The sequence below is a fragment of the Callionymus lyra genome, chromosome 14 (genome assembly GCF_982586985.1).
Source record: "Callionymus lyra chromosome 14, fCalLyr1.hap1.1, whole genome shotgun sequence".
NCBI classification, from domain to species: domain Eukaryota; kingdom Metazoa; phylum Chordata; class Actinopteri; order Syngnathiformes; family Callionymidae; genus Callionymus; species Callionymus lyra.
The window spans coordinates 10,103,744-10,123,522 of record NC_141831.1 but is presented as its reverse complement, the minus strand read 5'-3'; the positions used below and the strand labels follow the sequence as shown (position 1 = coordinate 10,123,522).

General features: G+C 33.8%; 1 protein-coding gene across 5 annotated transcripts in view; it reads right to left on the bottom strand.

Moving 5' to 3' along the window:
* ntm (neurotrimin) overlaps window positions 1-19,779 on the bottom strand; it is a 497,741-nt gene that overhangs the window by 97,344 nt on the left and 380,618 nt on the right. For 2 of the 5 annotated variants that reach the window (XM_087807297.1, XM_087807295.1), the window contains exon 1: window positions 15,304-15,849. In XM_087807297.1, coding sequence (XP_087663423.1) covers window positions 15,304-15,482 — 179 coding nt within the window. In that variant the 5' untranslated portion in view covers window positions 15,483-15,849. Of the gene's footprint in view, window positions 1-15,303; window positions 15,852-19,779 lie in introns of those variants that run through there. The other 3 variants (XM_087807296.1, XM_087807294.1, XM_087807293.1) reach the window with 3 other exon arrangements.

Below are 19,779 nucleotides of genomic sequence, written 5' to 3'. Positions count from 1 at the left end.
ATTATTGAATGTTTCATTAGAACAGTTGTTGAAAGCAAAGGAAAATAGTTCAGAGGCCGCTATCTACTGGACTCTGAAGATAATGACACTGCTTCATGGAGCTTCATGAAGCAGTGTCATGTAGTTTAGAGGTCAGTAGGTGGCGCCATCAGTTAAACAATTATTGAATGTTTCATTAGAACAGTTGTTGAAAGCAAAGGAAAATAGTGCAGAGACCGCCATCTAGTGGACTCTGAAAATAATGACACTGCTTCATGAAGCTTCATGAGACCATCACTAGTGTCTTGTACATAGACACATTTTTCTGGATTTTGTAAGACTTGAAACTTCATACATTTTTAGACAGTTTCCAAGCTACTTATAAACGTATTAGACTAAATATAAATAAGTAAATATAAGGGACTCAACCAAGGATTTCCAAGATAGGAAAAATGACCAAGGTGCTTCCTTAGATGCGTGTGTGTGTGTGTGTGTGTGTGTGTGTGTGTGTGTGTGTGTGTGTGTGTGTGGAGAATACGGATTGCCGGTACCGGTGACATTCATTAATGGCGTCCTCGGGAGGATGCTCGTCTTTTTCCAGTCCACTTGAGTGGGCAGAGCCTTGGGAAATTAGCACTCTCCTTATTGAGTCCTGCAATAGATGCTTTTTTTTATGTAAAAGCGCCGACAGTGACACACACCGACAACTTCTGACACAAAGAGTCACCGGGGTCACTCCTGCCCGCCTGGTTCTGCTCCACCGTGTTAAGCCATTCTACCTCCCATGTCAGCCGGGGCGAGAATAATGAAACTGGATATCTGTTCCTTCTCAGCGACCTCCTTTCAATTTCAGCATAACAATCGACCCGTCGTGCAAATGAAAAATCCTTTTCTTTTTCCAGAGGACTTGTTAAACCGAGGTCTTTTTTTATTAATTGAATAAAACTGACCAGTCTGCCTCGCAAGACCTTTTTTTTTTTCACAGACGCTTTTAATACTATATTTTACGGTGACATATCATCGATATTTTACAGTGTAATGGACTTTACCAGGGGTGGACCATTCAGTTATCTAAGGCAGTGGAGCCCAACCAACAGGTGGGGTCCCAGTACCAGTCCTGTGAGGCAAGAAAAATTATCAATTTAATCTATTTTTAATAGATTTTTAACACCTTAAAGGCTATATTTTATGTACGTAGCATTAGCTAAAACCCGTTATAAGGCTGGACGCTTGTTTTTATCAAGTTTACTCACAATATAATCCTGTAAAGTAGCAGGAAATCCATTAAGAACAACATCTTTATCGGACTATCTTCGCTGTAAAGTTGTACTCTGCCTTTTTTCTTTGAATTTCATGTACTGTTTCCGTTTACAAAAAAATATTATTGTGCATTGCAAATATTGAGATACAGCCGAGGACTGGCACTGATTGAACATCATGGTGAAATACATTTTTTTCTGCTGATCGTGCGATTTATTTTGGTCGGATTTGCCTTTGGCCAGCCTGTATAAAAAGCCAACTTTTCACCAGAACCTTTTGCAAATGTAATAGAGGTTAAAGCTTCAAAAAAGTGGCCTTAATATGATTGGAAATCAGTGTCTGTTTGTACAAAACTCTATTTCGATTGAAAACACTTTGCTTTTCCGGACGTGAACTCTTGTTTACCATAGCCACGCCCACTCTGCTGTGATTGGTCAAGCATTGAGGTTTGTCATCAAGCCCAGAAGTCTCCACCTCCATGGGACTTATTTTATAAACAAAGCGGTCCTGGTCACAGCTGGCTGGAGGAGGAGTGAAGCCATCATTAGGTCATAATGGACTCTGCTCTCGTAACCTCTCGTTTGTCCAGATTTCAGTTGGGGGGAGAACTTTGTAAAGTATAAAATACAAGGGACTTACTGCATCTTGGAGAGGAAGATTTATTACATTTGAAATATGTGAGTCAGGAGAGATCGGTTTTGACCTTTAAAATGATAGTTCATCCGAAATTCAATTCAATTAAATTTCACTCGCTTTTAGAGTAATAGGCAAAAATGTTTGTCCATGCTAATGTAGCGACGGGCTAAATCCAGGGATCACATTCTACACGGAACATATTAAGGAAAAATACCCAAATATTTTTCTTATTTTTTCTTATAGTCTTTCTATTTTGAAAGTTAAGATTTTCTTACTCGACAACATGTATTCTCTGATGCATGTATCACGGTTAGTAAGTAACCTATTCTGTCATGTTTGTGGCTTGTTAGCATCCAGCGAAGAAGAAGCTCAACATCTGATCCAGATGATCACTGGGAGCTTGAAAGACGACTACAAACATCCTCGAAGCGGCAGAGAAAAATAAAAATCTATATTTACAAGCCGGCTTCTGAGACTTCTTGTCAACGTTAGACGCACTTAAGGGTTGAAACTCGAAACATGCGGGTAACTATTTTTATGACTCAATCAAAGATCCCAATGGAGAAAAAAAAACAAACTAGAACTAACTTATAAATTGGTGTTTGTCAGCACGACACAGCGGCGATATGCCAGAGCAGGCGACACCGTCAACATCCTCCTCATTAAATCGGAGTTTTGTCTTGCAATCTTCAAGATGATTGAAGTATTCGCACATCGTCGGGGGCTGACAGTGATTCACGGGGGTCCTGAGGCGTGCAGAGTTACTTATTATCATTATTTACATGCCGGAAATCAGGCCGCAGATAAAATAGCGACCTGGATTCTCGTGGAATTGTTGCCAACAGACAAAAACCTGCAACAGGAGCTTGTTAGTCGAGGGGTGCAGCAGGGGGCCCCGGAACCATTTCTGATAAAAACCCTTTACAGGCATAGCACATCCAAATATTCCTCTGGGATTAAGAGACAATCGGCTCGGCTTTGATGGGACGCTGCCAGCCTGTTTTATGTCTCTGTTCTTTTCACCTTGCTCTCAAACCATATGTTGCCTAAATGTGATACTAAATTTTCTGTTTAATGATCCGGTAATCTCCCCGGACTGTTCCGTTGTTTTATGTTTTAGTGGTGGTTTCACATCTTCCTCTGTTCGCCCGGGATGAGAGTATCTAGCACAGCTCAGAAAAGTGAAGGGAAACCATTCATGTTGTGATCTTAAATAATTTTCAAGTCAGTTTCAATCATGCATTATTAAAATGCGTAAAAGGATTTGAATGATAGACGCTATTGGAGTAAATGTTTCCCGTCATATTTTCAACATTCATTTGTAACACTGAATTTTCTTTCAGCATCAAAATCAGACTTTGAATTTTACTTTGATTTATTTTTCTTCTGAATTTATTCATGAATTGCTTGCAAAAATAGTCTGATTTAAATGCTGTAAAAATTCAGTCTTGTGAAACTGAACACTAAACACTGAATTAATTTAATACTATATTTATTTATATATTTTTTAAACATTACATTTACTAGCAATGACCTTTACAGAATGATGAAAATCACACTATGAATGTAAAAAAAAAAACACATTTGAAGCACTATTATTATTTTCCGTAAAGTTTTTCCAATAAATGAATTATTTCAATGCAAAATTCAACATGTAAAAAAGAAGTCCTATGTAAAAACAACCCAGTGCAAACAATTAACTGTAAAATGTATTTAATGTAAAGACACTATTACATTTAAATTAATTAAAATAAAGAAAATAAATCAGTGTTTACATTTAAGCAAACAAAGATAATTCTACAGAATTTAAATCAGACTTCGAAATCGGAAAAACCATCAAAATTTGAACAGTTATTTTCTCAGGTCTATTTTTTTTTCAAATCAGTGAACTCAAAGACTTAAAAAAAAAGAAATAAAATAGATAAAACTAAAACGTAATGCCAAAAATGCTATGTAATGATCAATGTTAATAAATGTCATGTAAAAAAAAAATAATAATAATAATTCAGTGTTAATATGGATATAAATTACTATGAATGAACATGAATGAAAATACATCTCAAAGATCAACACGCGATTAAAAACTGTATTAAAATAATGTCAATAAATAAAATGTTGTAGAAAATTTTCGTTTGTGCGAGCATGATAAAGGGACTATTAAATATTTTTTAGCAAATTACATGGACTTCTGATTTTGATTTAAAATAATTTGAATGGCTCTGTATCTTGTAAAAATCCCCAGTAAACGCCGGAAACCAGTTTCAATTTCAATGTAATTGGACCTATTCGAATTTCCCTTGGGGTCTACTGCCCCTTTTGACCTCATATCACTTTACCAGACAAAGTTTCCTCTGATCTTAAACCTTCACTGACAAGTAAATATTCTAGTTTTATGAGGAATGTTGCAGTTTGAGATTCTACGATCAGTCGGACAGCAGCTAAACTCATTGAATTACTTTCGATCTTCCGTCAACATCTGCTGTTATTTTGTCTAAATTTGTATCCAAACAAAAGTCATATTTCATCACACATTAGCATCATCATCATTTATTTGTCTATTTTCTTTCTGGCTTTTGTCACCGATTGTCTTGAAAAAGAAAGTGCGTGTTATCTTTGATCTCGTGATGCGACTTCATCTCTGGACATTTGTGTCATCTTTTTTCTTGACATCTGTGTCATCTTTCATCTCTGGATAAGTGTCGAGTTTTTATCTCGACATCAGAGCAGACCCCACCCCGCCCCCCCGCACCCCCACACCCCTCCGACACGACTGTTATCTTCATCCTCTAAATTTGTGTCGTCTCTTATCTCGACATTAGTGTCACTTTTATTCTGTTACAAATAAAGCGTACCAGAGCCGGAGCAGGAGTCATCGGCGTCTGCAGCGCGAGTGACGCAAACACAGACCTGGGAATAGAGGAGTAGACGTGGACGTGGATGAAGCCATTTTAAAAGCTAAAATAAGGAAATAATACTCAAAAAATAATGTTTTATTAACCGCAAGGCTGAATTATTAAATAAAAATTGCTTTTTTTTAATCCCTTGCATCATCTCAGGGTCAAGGTGACCCGTAGGTCAAAATTATTTATGTTTATAATAACTATTTTATCTAAATCCATTAAAGACCGACCATTTTAGGTTACTTGAAAATTCCCTTATATAATAACCCTTGTGTTATCTCAGGGTCAAGGTGACCCGTAGGCCAAAATTATTTATGTTTATAATAACTATTTTATCTAAATCCATTAAAGACCGACCATTTTAGGTTACTTGAAAATTCCCTTATATAATAACCCTTGTGTTATCTCAGGGTCAAGGTGACCCGAAGGTAAAAAATATTGTTTATTATAACCATTTTATCTAAAGCCATTAAAGACCAACCATTTTAGGTTACTTGGAAATTCCCTTATTTAACCTTTATCTCAGGGTCAAGGTGACCCGAAGGTCAAAATTATTTAAGTTTATAATAACTATTTTATCTAAATCCATTAAAGACCGACCATTTAAGGTTACTTGGAAATTCCCTTATATAATAACCCTTGTGTTATCTCAGGGTCAAGGTGACCCGAAGGTCCAAATTATTTATGTTTATAACAACCATTTTATCTAAATCCATTAAAGACCGACCATTTTAGGTTACTTGGAAATTCCCTTATATAACCTTTATCTCAGGGTCAAGGTGACCCGAAGGTCAAAATTATTTATGTTTATAATAACCATTTTATCTAAATCCATTAAAGACCGACCATTTTAGGTTACTTGGAAATTCCCTTATATAACCTTTATCTCAGGGTCAAGGTGACCCGAAGGTCAAAATTATTTAAATTTATAATAACTATTTTATCTAAATCCATTAAAGACCGACCATTTAAGGTTACTTGGAAATTCCATTATATAATAACCCTTGTGGTATCTCAGGGTCAAAGTGACCCAGAGGCCAGAAAACAAATGTGTTTGTGGTATCCCCTGTGTTGTCTCTGGTGAACGTTCACTTTGACCCAGAGACAACACGAGGGATATATAAGGGAATTTCCAAGTAACCTAAAATGTTTTGGTCTTTACTGTATGTAGTTAAAACAAGTGCTTAAGTCCCACATACTCATAACATGAGATCTGTACTTGTACTATTAACTTAGCATTAACATTAGTATTCATACTCGTACTGATACTAGTACTGTACTACTACAAGTCTACTAGTGCAAGTTACTAAACACAACCTCTTGAATCTACAGGTGTGAGTCACAGATTTGTTTTGCACCTCAATAACTGCTGAAATAGGCGCAAATATTCCACACACTCGTAGCACGAAGACCTGTACCTGTACTTTAAATGCTCATACACGTAACTACATATTTGTACCCATAAAACAAATGCACACATATTTGTGACTTGTAGTCATAAAATACTAATGTTCATACAGTAAGTGAACGACCTCCACTACTGCACATACACACTGTATATATAGAAGCCACGGAGGTCGTTCATCTTGACCCAGAAACAACACAAGGGATACAACAAACACATTTGTTTTCAGGGCCTTTGGGTCACCTTGACCCTGAGATAACACAAGGGTTGTATAAGGGAATGTCCAACCTAAAATATTTGGTCTTTACTGGCTTTAGATAAAATGGTTATTATAAACACAATTAATGCATAATTCGAGCCTGTGGGTCACCTTGACCCTGAAATAACACAAGGGATAAAAAAGTATTTTTTTATGGAACAATTAGTTCAAAATCTTCAGCATGTGCATACACATAACTACATATTTGTACCCATAAAGCACAAGACGCACTTGTGTGTGTTCTACATAAGTAAGTAACCAAAAAATGATTGACGGTAGGCAAAAGTCTGAAATTCAACAAGACTCCCATTACAAAATGTTAATGTTTTACTTCAAAAATAAAGAGAGTTATAAATATCCAATACGTTTGTTCAGTGTGGTACAAATGAAACCTTTCGTAAGATGGTTATCAAACATGTCATTGGAATTTAATATCCCCAAAAAGTATGACATTTTTTGCAACCTATCTTTGTAATTAAGTAAGTAAGTCCAGGAACATTTAGCAGATTCTGATCCACAGACCTCAGAGCCCGAGCTGGGGTGTAAGGCTGGATCAGATCACTGATGTAAGGAGAACCATGAATAGATTCGAAAGTAAGAACCAGCATTTTTAAATTGATCTTGAATAAAACTGGCGGCCAGTGAAGAGTTTTGAGGATCAGAGAAATGTGAGTTCTCCTACTAGAGCGGGTCAGAATTCTCGCTGCAGAGTTTTGTATTAACTGCAGTATTTGTTTGTAGTCAATCCTCATGTTTTTATGATTATAGAATGATTATTAAAATGATTCATGCTTGGAAAAATAATGGCTTTTATTTCATTTTGTTTAGATAATAAAAAAAACAACAAAACAATGAAACGGTTCCTGGTTTTCAGCGGCAACATTTAGCCTCCCCAGCGAGCGTCACACAGAGCCGGACCGACTCGACATTAGCAATCACCTCACGAGCACCATCATCATTCCACGAGTGCTCGTCTCAATCAGCGAGTCAATCACTGTCAATCATGACGTAACGACCGCTGTTTACACGCATGTCGGAGATCATTAGAAAAACTTCCATCGGCTCGCCGCGTGAGCTTTCGGATGGAACTTCCTGACACACGGCGCCACATGAAAGGCAAGGGACTGGGAATCCATTTGAAAGTCTGAAGCCGCCTGGAGGACTGATATACATCACAGTGAGCTCCGACTACTATTGACGTGCACCAGAGTCAACACTGCAGGAAGAATGATGCTGCGCCGCAATTGCAATACGGGGCTGAGGAAATACGCTGCCACCATGAAGTAATGTGCTGTTTCCACAGTCAAATAAAGAAGCTCTGCCGGTGAAAACATGCCACAGAAATATGCAATTTTTTCCTTTTTTCCACCGGAGGCTGGAGGAGGTTTGTCGGCGTGAATGTCATACGATTTGCTCGCTGAGGTTAAACCTTTTGCGGCAATTTGGGGCCGAGAGTCGGTCCTGTCAACACTGACGATTGACTCGTCAATTAGAAAAATATGGCTGCCACAACCTTTTATCACTTGTTGGGAAAAAAAAACTCAATTGTATTTAGTTCCTTTTTTTTTAACTGCTCCGGACCAGAACATCAAGGTTCAAGTACCTTCTCTACCCATCCACTGTCCAGATAATAAATGTTGTTTAATACATTAAATTAATTGTATTTAATCAATTAAATATATGTGACAAATTTATGTTTTTATGTTTCTAATATTGGCAATAAACCTTTTGCACCACGTACCGTTTAATTGTCGACATTAAATTAATATAAAAACATTAATGAACATTATGAACATTATTTTTAATTAATTTTAATTGATTCATTAAATATATGTGACACATTTATGTTTTTATTTTTCAAATACTGGCAATAAACTTTTTACACCGCGTACCTTTTAATTGTCGACATTCAATTAATATAAAAACATTAATGAACATTATGAACATTATTTTTAATTAATTTTAATTGATTCATTAAATATATGTGACACATTTATGTTTTTATGCTTCAAATACTGGCAATAAACTTTTTACACCGCGTACCGTTTAATTGTCGACATTATATTCAGATAAAAACATTACTGAACATTACATTTAATTAATTAATTATATGTGACAAATTATTTATTTTTTTTAATTTTTATTTAATTAATCTCGTTTTAATTTAACTATATTTAAAAAAAAGTCTCTACTGTCATTCCCAGACTACAATTAATGTCTTATGTTTCAAATACTGGCAATAAACTTGCTCTGATTTTAATTCTGAGATCAGTTTTTTGCACCGCGGACATTTTAATTGTCGACATTATATTCAGATAAAAACATTAATGAAAATAATGAACATTACATTTAATTGATTTTATTTGATTTATTAATATTGTGTGACACATTAATGTTTTTTTTCAATTACATTTAATTGATTTTATTTGATTAATTAATAATATGTGACACATTCATATTTTTTTCAATTACATTTTATTTAATTAATCTCATTTTTATTCAACTCTATTTAATGAATTTTTTCTCTACTGTTTATTAAAAATAATGTCTTATGTTTCAAATACTGGCAATAAACTTGCTCTGATTTTGATTCTGAAACATACGATTTTTGCACCGCGTACTGTTTAATCGTCCACATTATATTCAGATAAAAACATTAATGAACATTATGAACATTACATTGAATTAATTTTACTTGATTAATTAATAATATGTGACACATTCATGTTTTTTTTCAATTACATTTCATTTTATTAATCTCATTTTAATTCAACTATATTTAATGAATTTTTTTCTCTCCTGTTATTTCCACATTAAAAATAACGTCTTATGTTTCAAATACTGGCAATAAACTTGCTCTGATGTTGATTCTGAAACATCCGATTTTTGCACCGAGGACCGTTTAATTGTCGACATTATATTCATATAAAAACATTAATGAACATAATGAACATTACATTTAATTAATTTTATTTGATTAATTAATATTATGTGACACATTAATGTTTTTTTCAATTACATTTTATTTTATCAATCTCGTTTTAATTTAACTATATATATATATATATTTTTTCTCTCCTGTCATTCCCACATTAAAAATAATGTCTTATGTTTCATATACTGGCAATAAACTTACTCCGATTTAGATTCTGAAACATCAGATTTTTGCACAACGGACTGTTTAATTGTCGACATTATATTCAGATAAAAAAATTAATGAAAATAATGAACATTACATTTAATTGATTTTATTTGATTAATTAATAATACAGTATGTGACACATTCATATTTTTTTCAATTACACTTTATTTAATTAATCTCGTTTTAATTCAACTATATTTTATTTATTTTTTCTATACTGTCATTCCCACATTAAAAATAATGTCTTATGTTTCAAATACTGGCAATAAAATTCCGATTTTGATTCTGAAACATCAGATTTTTGCACAACAGACTGTTTAATTGTCGACATTATATTCAAATAAAAACATTAATGAACATTATGAACTTTACATTTAATTGATTTTATTTGATTAATTCATATTATGTGACACATTATTGGTTTTTTTCAATTACATTTAATTGATTTTAGTTGATTAATCAATAATATATATTCAAATTCTGGCAATAAACTCCGATTTTGATTCTGAAACCTGATTTTTGCATCGCGTACAGTCTAATCGTCGACATTATATTCAGATAAAAACATTACAATTAAATACTAGAGAGTTTCTGTTTCACTCGTTTTTTAACAAGTTTACAGGCTTCGTTTTTGAGATAATAGGCTCTTTTTTTTCAAAACAAAACACGTTACAGACAGTAATAATCAATAGAAAATATATGATTTCAACTAGCGAAGCGCTAATGAAGCTTCATGAAACAGTGTCATGTTGTGTAGAGGTCAGTAGGTGGCGCCATCAGTTTTAAAATGATGTTTCATTAGAACAGTTTGTTCAAAACAAAGGAAAATAGTGCAGAGACGCCATCTAGTGGACTCTGACAATAATGAAACTGCTTCATGAAGCTTCATGTTTTATGAATGTAGTAACTTAACAGGAAATTATTAAGAAACAAGGTTGGGACATTTTTATGTTTGAACTGTATTAGTTAATTACGTGAGAACAGTTGGATATTCATTTCATTCCATTTGAACTTTAATATGATTTTTTAATGTGATCCACGGTTAGTTACTTAATACTTACTCCCCGAGATAATGACTTGAGATTACGGCTTGTTAAACAAGTTTATTATTCACTTATCAATTACAATAACTGCACGCTTTCTTATTATTATCTTTAATTGTGATAAATCTTCATTAATTAAGAGCCATGACTGATTAACTCAAATCATTTTTTTTTTATCCAAACGAGCTGTCAAGTGCTTTAAAACGATAACCATAATAATAATTGTAATATTTAATTAAAACATGAATATTAAATATTAATTAATTCATATTTTTCATAATTGTAGCTCCTATAGTTAGTTTTAAGCGGGCGCATAGGGGAAAATTGAAATAGGTCCAAATTATTGACTTACTTACATAATTTAAATAATAATATATTAATATTTAATAAACATTATTTGAACATGATTTTTACGTAGTGTCTTTTCTTTACTCCCACGCTCAGGGTTGTTTTTTTTCGATATTAGGTTTTCATAATTATTTTTCATTTATTCCAGTTGTTCCTAAACCCTTGTCCTGGGTCTGGTACCGGTCTGTGAATAATTTCTACCATTCGTGTCGCACAGAACGAAAAATAAGAATAAAGGATGTTCCACTGATCATTTATTAATGTCTGAAGGAAGTTTTGTTTTTAAATAAGATGGTATTTTCTCTGAAGTTACATTAGTAACTCTTGACATGTGAAGTTTACTCAAATAATAAACTGTAAAATAGTAAAAACAAATGAATTACTGTTTTTTTCTGAATGTCGGTTCATGAATATAATAGAAAAGAAAGACATTAAAACGGTCTGTGGTGCCAAAAAAAAGGTTGGGGATCTCAATAATAATAACAATACATTGTATTTATATTGCACTTTTCGTGACCTCAAAGTAATACATATTTGCTCTTTATGATTTTTCTTTTCAATATTATTAGACAAGTGATCCCTAAACTTTTTTCCTCTGAGGGCCACTTTACTCTTCCCTTCTCTAATATGGGGCCGGGGTCAGCTGTAACAGAAAAAACTATCCCAGGGGCCTTAAACTAAAAAATGTATTGTTTTCCATAAAGCCAAACATCATTCAATAATCCTTGTGGGGGGTTTGTATCCTTTTTCTTTGTGTTATTTATTTTGATCTGTGTTCTTTATATTACCACTTTTTCATCCCCTGAACTTTGTTCTTTATTTGCGCGTTGTTCTTTATTTGCAAATTGTTGTTTATTTACACGTTGTTCTTTATTTGAACGTTGTTCTTTATTTGCAGGTTGTTCTTTATTTAAACGTTGTTCTTTATTTGCAAATTGTTGTTTATTTACACGTTGTTCTTTATTTGAACGTTGTTCTTTATTTGGATGTTGTTCTTTATTTAAACGTTGTTCTTTATTTGCAAATTGTTGTTTATTTACACGTTGTTATTTATTTGAACGTTGTTCTTTATTTGCATGTTGTTCTTTATTTAAACGTTGTTCTTTATTTGACGTTGTTCTTTATTTGCATGTTGTTCTTTATTTAAACGTTGTTCTTTATTTGCAAATTGTTGTTTATTTACACGTTGTTCTTTATTTGAACGTTGTTCTTTATTTGGATGTTGTTCTTTATTTAAACGTTGTTCTTTATTTGCAAATTGTTGTTTATTTACAGGTTGTTCTTTATTTGAACGTTGTTCTTTATTTGCATGTTGTTCTTTATTTAAACGTTGTTCTTTATTTGCAAATTGTTGTTTATTTACATGTTGTTCTTTATTTAAACGTTGTTCTTTATTTGCAAATTGTTGTTTATTTACAAGTTGTTCTTTATTTGAACGTTGTTCTTTATTTACATGTTGTTCTTTATTTAAACGTTGTTCTTTATTTGCAAATTGTTCTTTATTTACACGTTGTTCTTTATTTACAGGTAGTTCTTTATTTGCGCGTTGTTCTTTATTTGCAAATTGTTCTTTATTTACAATTGTTCTTTATTTGCTCTTCGTTCTTTTTTCTTGTTTTTATGAAACTAATATCTGCTATTACTGGTCTATCTATCTAACAAAGAACAATAGTCAAGAAATAAATAAATGAGGCCCTAAAATCTTGATATCTTTCAAACCAGACCTTTCAAAAATAAATAAAAGGCGGTAGGTGTAGAAAAAGGGTGTCTAAACTTTTTTTTTTCAATAAGGGCCTCAATCGCTGAATGGAAAAAGAAGCAGGGGCCAAAAGTGACAACAAGTAGTGCCATTTAAAAATTCAAAATAAAAGCCTTTATATCTTCAGACAGATATTAAAAGACTATTTACTAATTAGCAGTTTTACTTAGTTATGTTTTCTTAGATTTAAATAAGTTTTAAAAAAGTTGTTTACATCCTCGGGTTCGTAAATCAAGTAGTTGATAACAGAGACAACATTCATTCCGCTAAGGCACGCACTTGTCTGGTGTAGAACATATAAACAAAAACATACTGTATTTTGAATTAGCTACTTTAAAAAAAAATAAAATAGGTAAAAAATTGGTGGTTCCTACATTTTTGTCAGGCGCTGTAAGTAAGTAAGTAAGTAATATTTATTTGTATAGCGCTTTTCCAGACCAGGGTCACAAAGCGCTTAAACAAACAAAGCAATACTCAAAAAAGTATATACACTGTATATGACCAAAGTCGGGGCCCACTGCTCCCAGACCCTGCCATGGTCTCATGTCTTTATTTGAATTCAGGTAACGGATGGAACACCATTATCAGACATCAAAAAAGAGACAAGCGTCCTGCTCACTATGACAAACACGTCGCCACAGTCTCCCCAAGACACTCGCTGCTCTGCCGAGACTCTGCAATCAGCATTATTCCGTGGAACCTGCAATACGGTTCGGATGAATATTCAAGTCACAGGAGCGTTCGCTTCCCGATTCATAAATAAAGCCACGCTCGTGGTACCGGAGTGGATATGGACTATAAAGCGAGGACTTCTGTGCGATTAAAGGGACACGAGTCAGTCTTAAAATCAGTTATAATGAAGCTTCTTGACGTGATTTATCTTGTCCAGAGCAAAAATACTGAAAGCAGATGGTGACGGATTAAAATAGACAATAATTGCTGAGTCATGCAGGAACGAAGGTCACAAATGAAGGACAGGAGGAAAAAAATGTCTACAGGTAGAAGTCGAAAAATAAGTTGTTAGCAATTTTTTGAAGTGAATGAAGTATATAAATTGCTATTTTTACATAGAACAACATTAGTATTTAACTAACATAAAAGTACTGTGTACACAAAGAAAATGTGGGTAGACGGATGGATTAGTGGACGGATGGACCGACGGATGGACGGATGGATGATGGATGGATGGAGAGATGCAAAGATAGATGGATGGATGAGGGGTGGATGGATGGATGGATGGATGGATGGATGGATGGATGGATGGATGGATGGATGGATGGATGGATGGATGGATGGATGGATGGATGGATGGGCTGATGGTAGGACAGGGGGACGGAAGGATGGATGGACTAATGGATAAACAGTAGGATGTATAGATGGATGGATGGATGGATGGTTGGATTGATAAATGGATAGATGAATTGTTGCATGGATGAATAGATGGTTGGATGGGCCGATGGATTGTTATATTGATGGATATATAGTTGTATGGATGGATAGATGGGCTGATAGATGGATAGATGGACGGACGAAAAGATGGGTGGATGGATGCACTGGCACACAGGCTGGATGGTATGCCACATAGCAATAAATTAATTAGGTTTCAAGGCATTATATAGATTATCTAGAATAATCATAATATATAATAAATCTACCTGATTTTAAACTGACACGACAGTTATATAATAAACAAGAATGGGGGAAAAAAAACATTTAATGTTAAGATTTATTCAATGAAACGTTTATGGAAAGTCATATTCTCCCTAAATAAAGGACTTTAAATAATAATAATAATAATAATAAATAATCATTTGATTATCCTGGGACATGTGCGATCTAAGTAAATAAAAATAAATAGTAAATAAAAATACGAGCTGTACGCACCTCAACTTAATTTACAATAATTATTATTATTGTTATTAGGGCAAATGTTGTTATTATTATTATTATTATAACAAAAACTGTGCACGATGGAAACATATTAAAATGAACTTTAATATAAGTTCAGGCGACCTCTTGAATCTACAGGTGTGAGTCACAGATTTGTTTTTTCTTAACTAATAGTTCATCATGTATGTATTTAGGAGAAAATCTCATGAGAAACATGTTTTTGTTTTTTCCAAAAAAAACCTGTTAATACTAAGAAACTGTTGTCCAGAAGTTCCAGACTCCAGAACATATTCATTGACAGGAGGAGCTTTTAAACGACAGGCATCTTCATCTTCTGTCTTAAAATTAAATATTTTCAATTGTGACATCCTTATTTAACGCACATTTCCGACTGCACTTGAAGGCACCATACGGTAAATCCCCCGCATGTCCAGTAAGCCTCGGAAGGGAGGGGAAAGGTCACCAACCGGCGCACTAATCTCTTATTTACACTCATGTATCTCCACTTTACGCATGAAAAACCCTCTTCTATTCTCTCTCTCTCCCGCAACAGTCGACAAACAAATAAAAAAAAAACTCTCAAAGCAAAACCATGTAACTTTTCTTGAAGGGGAAAAAAAAAACGCTTAAAAGGCGCACGTTTTTTTTGCGCGGATGGAACTGAAAAGGCGCGCTCGCTCACCTGAGGAAGACCGTCTCTCCCTGCCGGACGGTGATGTTGTCCATCACCTTGTTGTCGGACTGGGAGTCTCCCTGACTGCTGACCGGCAAACCTGCGGGCAGAAGAAGCAATATCCTCAGGGAGACCAGAGCCCAGCATTTGGACCAGGAGGAGAAGAAGAAGTATCCGCGGTGCGTCATCGTCAGAAAATGATCATTAAAAAAAAAGAGAAACAAAAAAGTTCAACCCAGGGGAGAAGAAAAAAAAAATACAATCCGAAGAGCGAGACAAGAGTTTTTTTTTTCCTCAAAGGACCCCAGGAGATTATTCACCCCCAGTTCATCTGTCTTAATCCAAAGATGGTGTCCAGGTATAGTGAGGCGCGCACGAGGAGACGCGCTCGACCTGATCCGGGAGGAGGAGGAGGAGGAGGAGGAAGAGGAGGAAGAGGAGGAGGAGAGATCCTTCCTCGCTGACACTTGTCCACGAACTCTCTTTGTCAACGCGATGACAGGAGATTTTATTTTTTTATTTCGATGACGCGTCAATCCATAGATGGTGCGTTGTACCAGAACTAAATTTTATTTCGTTCAAATCCAGAAACAACAACAAAAAAATGCGTAAAGTATGAATAACTTTTTGTTTTAATGTAATAACAAGACGCTTATAATAATAATAAAGCTTAAAAAAATACTTCTTTAAAATATTTTTTAATTAAACCATTATTCATCTTTTTTTTAATATTGTTGCTCTAATTTTGTGTTTTTTTTATTATTAATTCTAAGTAGCATTTTAAGATTTTCTTAAAGGGCAACTAATGTATTTATTTAAGTTACCATAACCACGCCCACTCTCCTGTGATTGGTCAAGCATCAAGATTACGTCTTAAAAAGACGTTTATAATAGTCAAGCTTAAAAACCCACTTCTTTAAAAGATTTAAATCGAACCATCATTTTTTTAATGTTGTTCTAATTTAGTGATATTTTTTATTAATCCTAAGTGAAATCTTAAGATTATCTAAAAGGAAACTAATGTGTTTATTTAAGTTACCATAACCAAAACCACTCTGCTGTGATTGGTCAAGCATCAATATTACGTCATAAAAAGACGTTTATAATAATAAAGCTTAAAAAAAACCACTTATTTACAATAATTTTAACTAAACCATTATTTATCTTTCTTTTTTTTATTGTTGCTCTATTTTTGTGATTTTTTTTAAAATTAATTCTAAGTAGCATTTTAACATTTTCTTAAAGGGCAACTAGTGTGTTTATTTAAGTTACCATAACCACGCCCACCCTGCTGTGATTAGTCAATCATCAAGATTACGTCATAACAAGACGTTTATAATAATAAAGCTTAAACAAAACACTTCTTTAAAATATTTTAATTAAACCATTATTCATCGTTTTCTTTTATTGTTGCTTTAATTTTGTGATATGTTTTTATTCATTTTAAGTAAAGTAAGTACATAATTTATATTTATAGAGCACTTTTCTAGACCAAAGTCACTTTAAGATCTTCTTAAAGGGCAACTAAATAATAAATAAATGTGTTTATTTAAGTGTGTCTTAAATAGATGTTGGTACTCATCAGTATGTGTCTGTTTGTACCATATTTACACTAGAAAATGATCTTAAGCCCTTCCCACTGAAAAAACACAATTTTTCGGGTGAGATCGTGTTTACCATAACCACGCCCACCCTGCTGTGATTGGTCAAGCATCAAGATTACGTCATAACAAGCCGGTTATAATAATACATCTTAAAAAACACTTAACTAAAATATTTTAATTGAACCATTATTGATGATTTTCTTTTATAGTTGCTCAAATTTTTTACTAAAAACAATGTTTATTTTCCGGAGATGAGATCACGTTTACCATAGCCACGCCCACTCTGCTGTAATTGGTCAACTATCGAGATTTTTCAACGTCATCAATCCCAAAAGTCTCCTCCTCCAGGGGACTCGTTGTACAAACAAAGCGGCCGGGATTGAAGCTGGGTGGAGTAGGAGCGAAGCCATTATTATGTCATGACGGTCTTAGCTCTTGTAACCTCTCGTTCGCCCAGATTTCAGACACACTTTATAAAGTAATGAGTTGAAAACATGGTCATGATGAGAAACTTAATGCATATTGGAGAGAAACTTCAACATTTGAAACATGAGTCTGGAGAGTTGGATTTCACATTAGTTGCCGTTTAAAAAAAGAACACCCTTTTAAGGTTTAACCTTTAAATGTGAAAATTAATTCAACCTGATGCTCATTTCACCAGAAAAGCAAAGGTGTTGAAATAAAAGCCTTCTGTGCGTTTGTTCTTTCTAGGAAATCCTGCGCTTTTTGTGTCGCGTCTTTGTATTGAATGACATTTTGCTGAAACAAAACTAACTAGAAAATAAATCTTAACTTGAAAGAAGGTATTTTCTTATATCACTAAGGTCTGAAAAATCCCATTCACCTCACTGGAGGACTGCAGATTCATTTTCAAACATCAAGAAAAACATGCTTGACCTTCCAAATATGTGGGAACGATCCGTCCACTGACCAGCCCTGGAGCTCAGAAAAACTAGCAGAAAAACTATATATATAAAATAAATAATCCTTACATCATTATTTCCTCGCAAGGAAACTTTCAATTACACTTTATTTTGTAAGTCAATTCCCCCCTCGTGGTTCCAACAGAATATACAAACATATGAGGCGGAATCTAAACTAAACTAAAGAATATTTAATGTTTCCGATAAAGTATTTTAAAGTTTAAAATACAGAGCTGCCAAGTATCGCAATTCGAGCCATTCTCACGCTTAAATGTACCCGTTAAATACTCTTTAAAAATCTAAGATCTAATCTGACCAATCACGGAAGGTACCTTGCAATAACAACCAATCAGAGGCAACATGAGGCGGGTCTTTGCGTCTATCATTCATTAAAGCAACTACAAAAGCAAACTACACTCGACACAGAGGCAACAAGTTGTGTAACTTAACGACATTTTAACACAACAGCATCGGTATCTTATTTCAGGTTGAACTTTAATGGAGAAGATAAATCCCCCAAACAACATTCTGAAATAGAAAAATCAAATTCTGGCTTTCAAAATAAAAGCATTGAATGAACTGCGTCTCCCTTGTATTCCTCTATTATCACGGTCATATTCTTTACTTTTTTAAATGTTTCTTAATCATTTTAACATTGTTATCATTCATTCTTTTGTATAATATCTATTGATTGTTTAAAAAAAACGTTTTTCAACCAGTTAATAAGTTTAATATCATTTTAAATGGAAAGTTCAGGAATCAAAGAAATCGATTTATCGGATTTAAACGTAGAATTTTGTAGAAATTGATAATCAAAACATACTATTTTAGCTGTAACTCGTATATTTCATTGTCAAAGATGCTAAAAGTCAATCATGATCCAAAGTTATGATTAATTTCCGCCATCAATCTCTTCTAAAAGGATGTAAACTATTGTCCCGTTAAATAATCGAAACATTTCAACATAGTCTTTTTGGAGAAATTAAGAATTTTATCATCTTTATTTATATTTGTAACTTGGCAGCCATGTACATATTTATTGAAATTAAAAAGTTATGATAAAGAAAAGTGTAAATTTTTTTTTTTTAGTGTCAGTAAATGAAGAGAAATAAAAATCCATGGAGTTTATAGTACATTTATTCTACCATCCATTGCTATCCAATATATTCTTAATCTTAAACCAAATGCAGTTGAAGCAGCTTAAACGATCAAGTGCATTATCTGATCTGATTCACCGACGCGGCATCTTGCGTGTTTGGCTGGATGTTGCAATCAGCGTCTGATTTTTATTTGTACATCCTGCGCCGAGTCTGGCGCTTACGCAACATAACCTCAGCCAAAACTGGGCTGTTGTGAATAAAAAAAAATATACATCTTTTGATTACGACTTGTTCAACGGAAGCTCTTTAGCTGACGTCGCAGAGAATATTCACAGTTTTTGTCTTAGAAAAACATCATCATTTTTCAACGGTTTAAATGATCCTGTCTTCGTTCTCAGGTGAAAAGTGAAGGAGCCTCAGAAAAGTATCGCACTCTATTCTCTAGTAATTTATTTAATAAATAAATCATTGAATGATATTTTTTGACTTCAATTTTCTCAGGTTCAGGAGTCTATAACTATTTTTACGTTTTTAAGAGACTGATTTTTCTTCAACGTCGGATGGTTCAGGATTAACATTCTGTAACATTTATAAAGCTCTTAATATTTACTTAAGATGCATCATCACATATTACTTAATGCACAAGGTGTACGACTTTTACTGTAGGAAAAATAAGCAATAAAAAATAAAAAAGCACTGAGAGAACAAATACCTCTGCCAAGAAGCTTAAAAAAAACCTTCAGCTCAAATAAGAAGTTCTATTATACAAGATATACAAGAGGTTACCTTGGTTGACTAGTCATAATCTTAAGACACCAATGAGGATATCAGATCCCAATTGAGTCTTAAATAGAAACC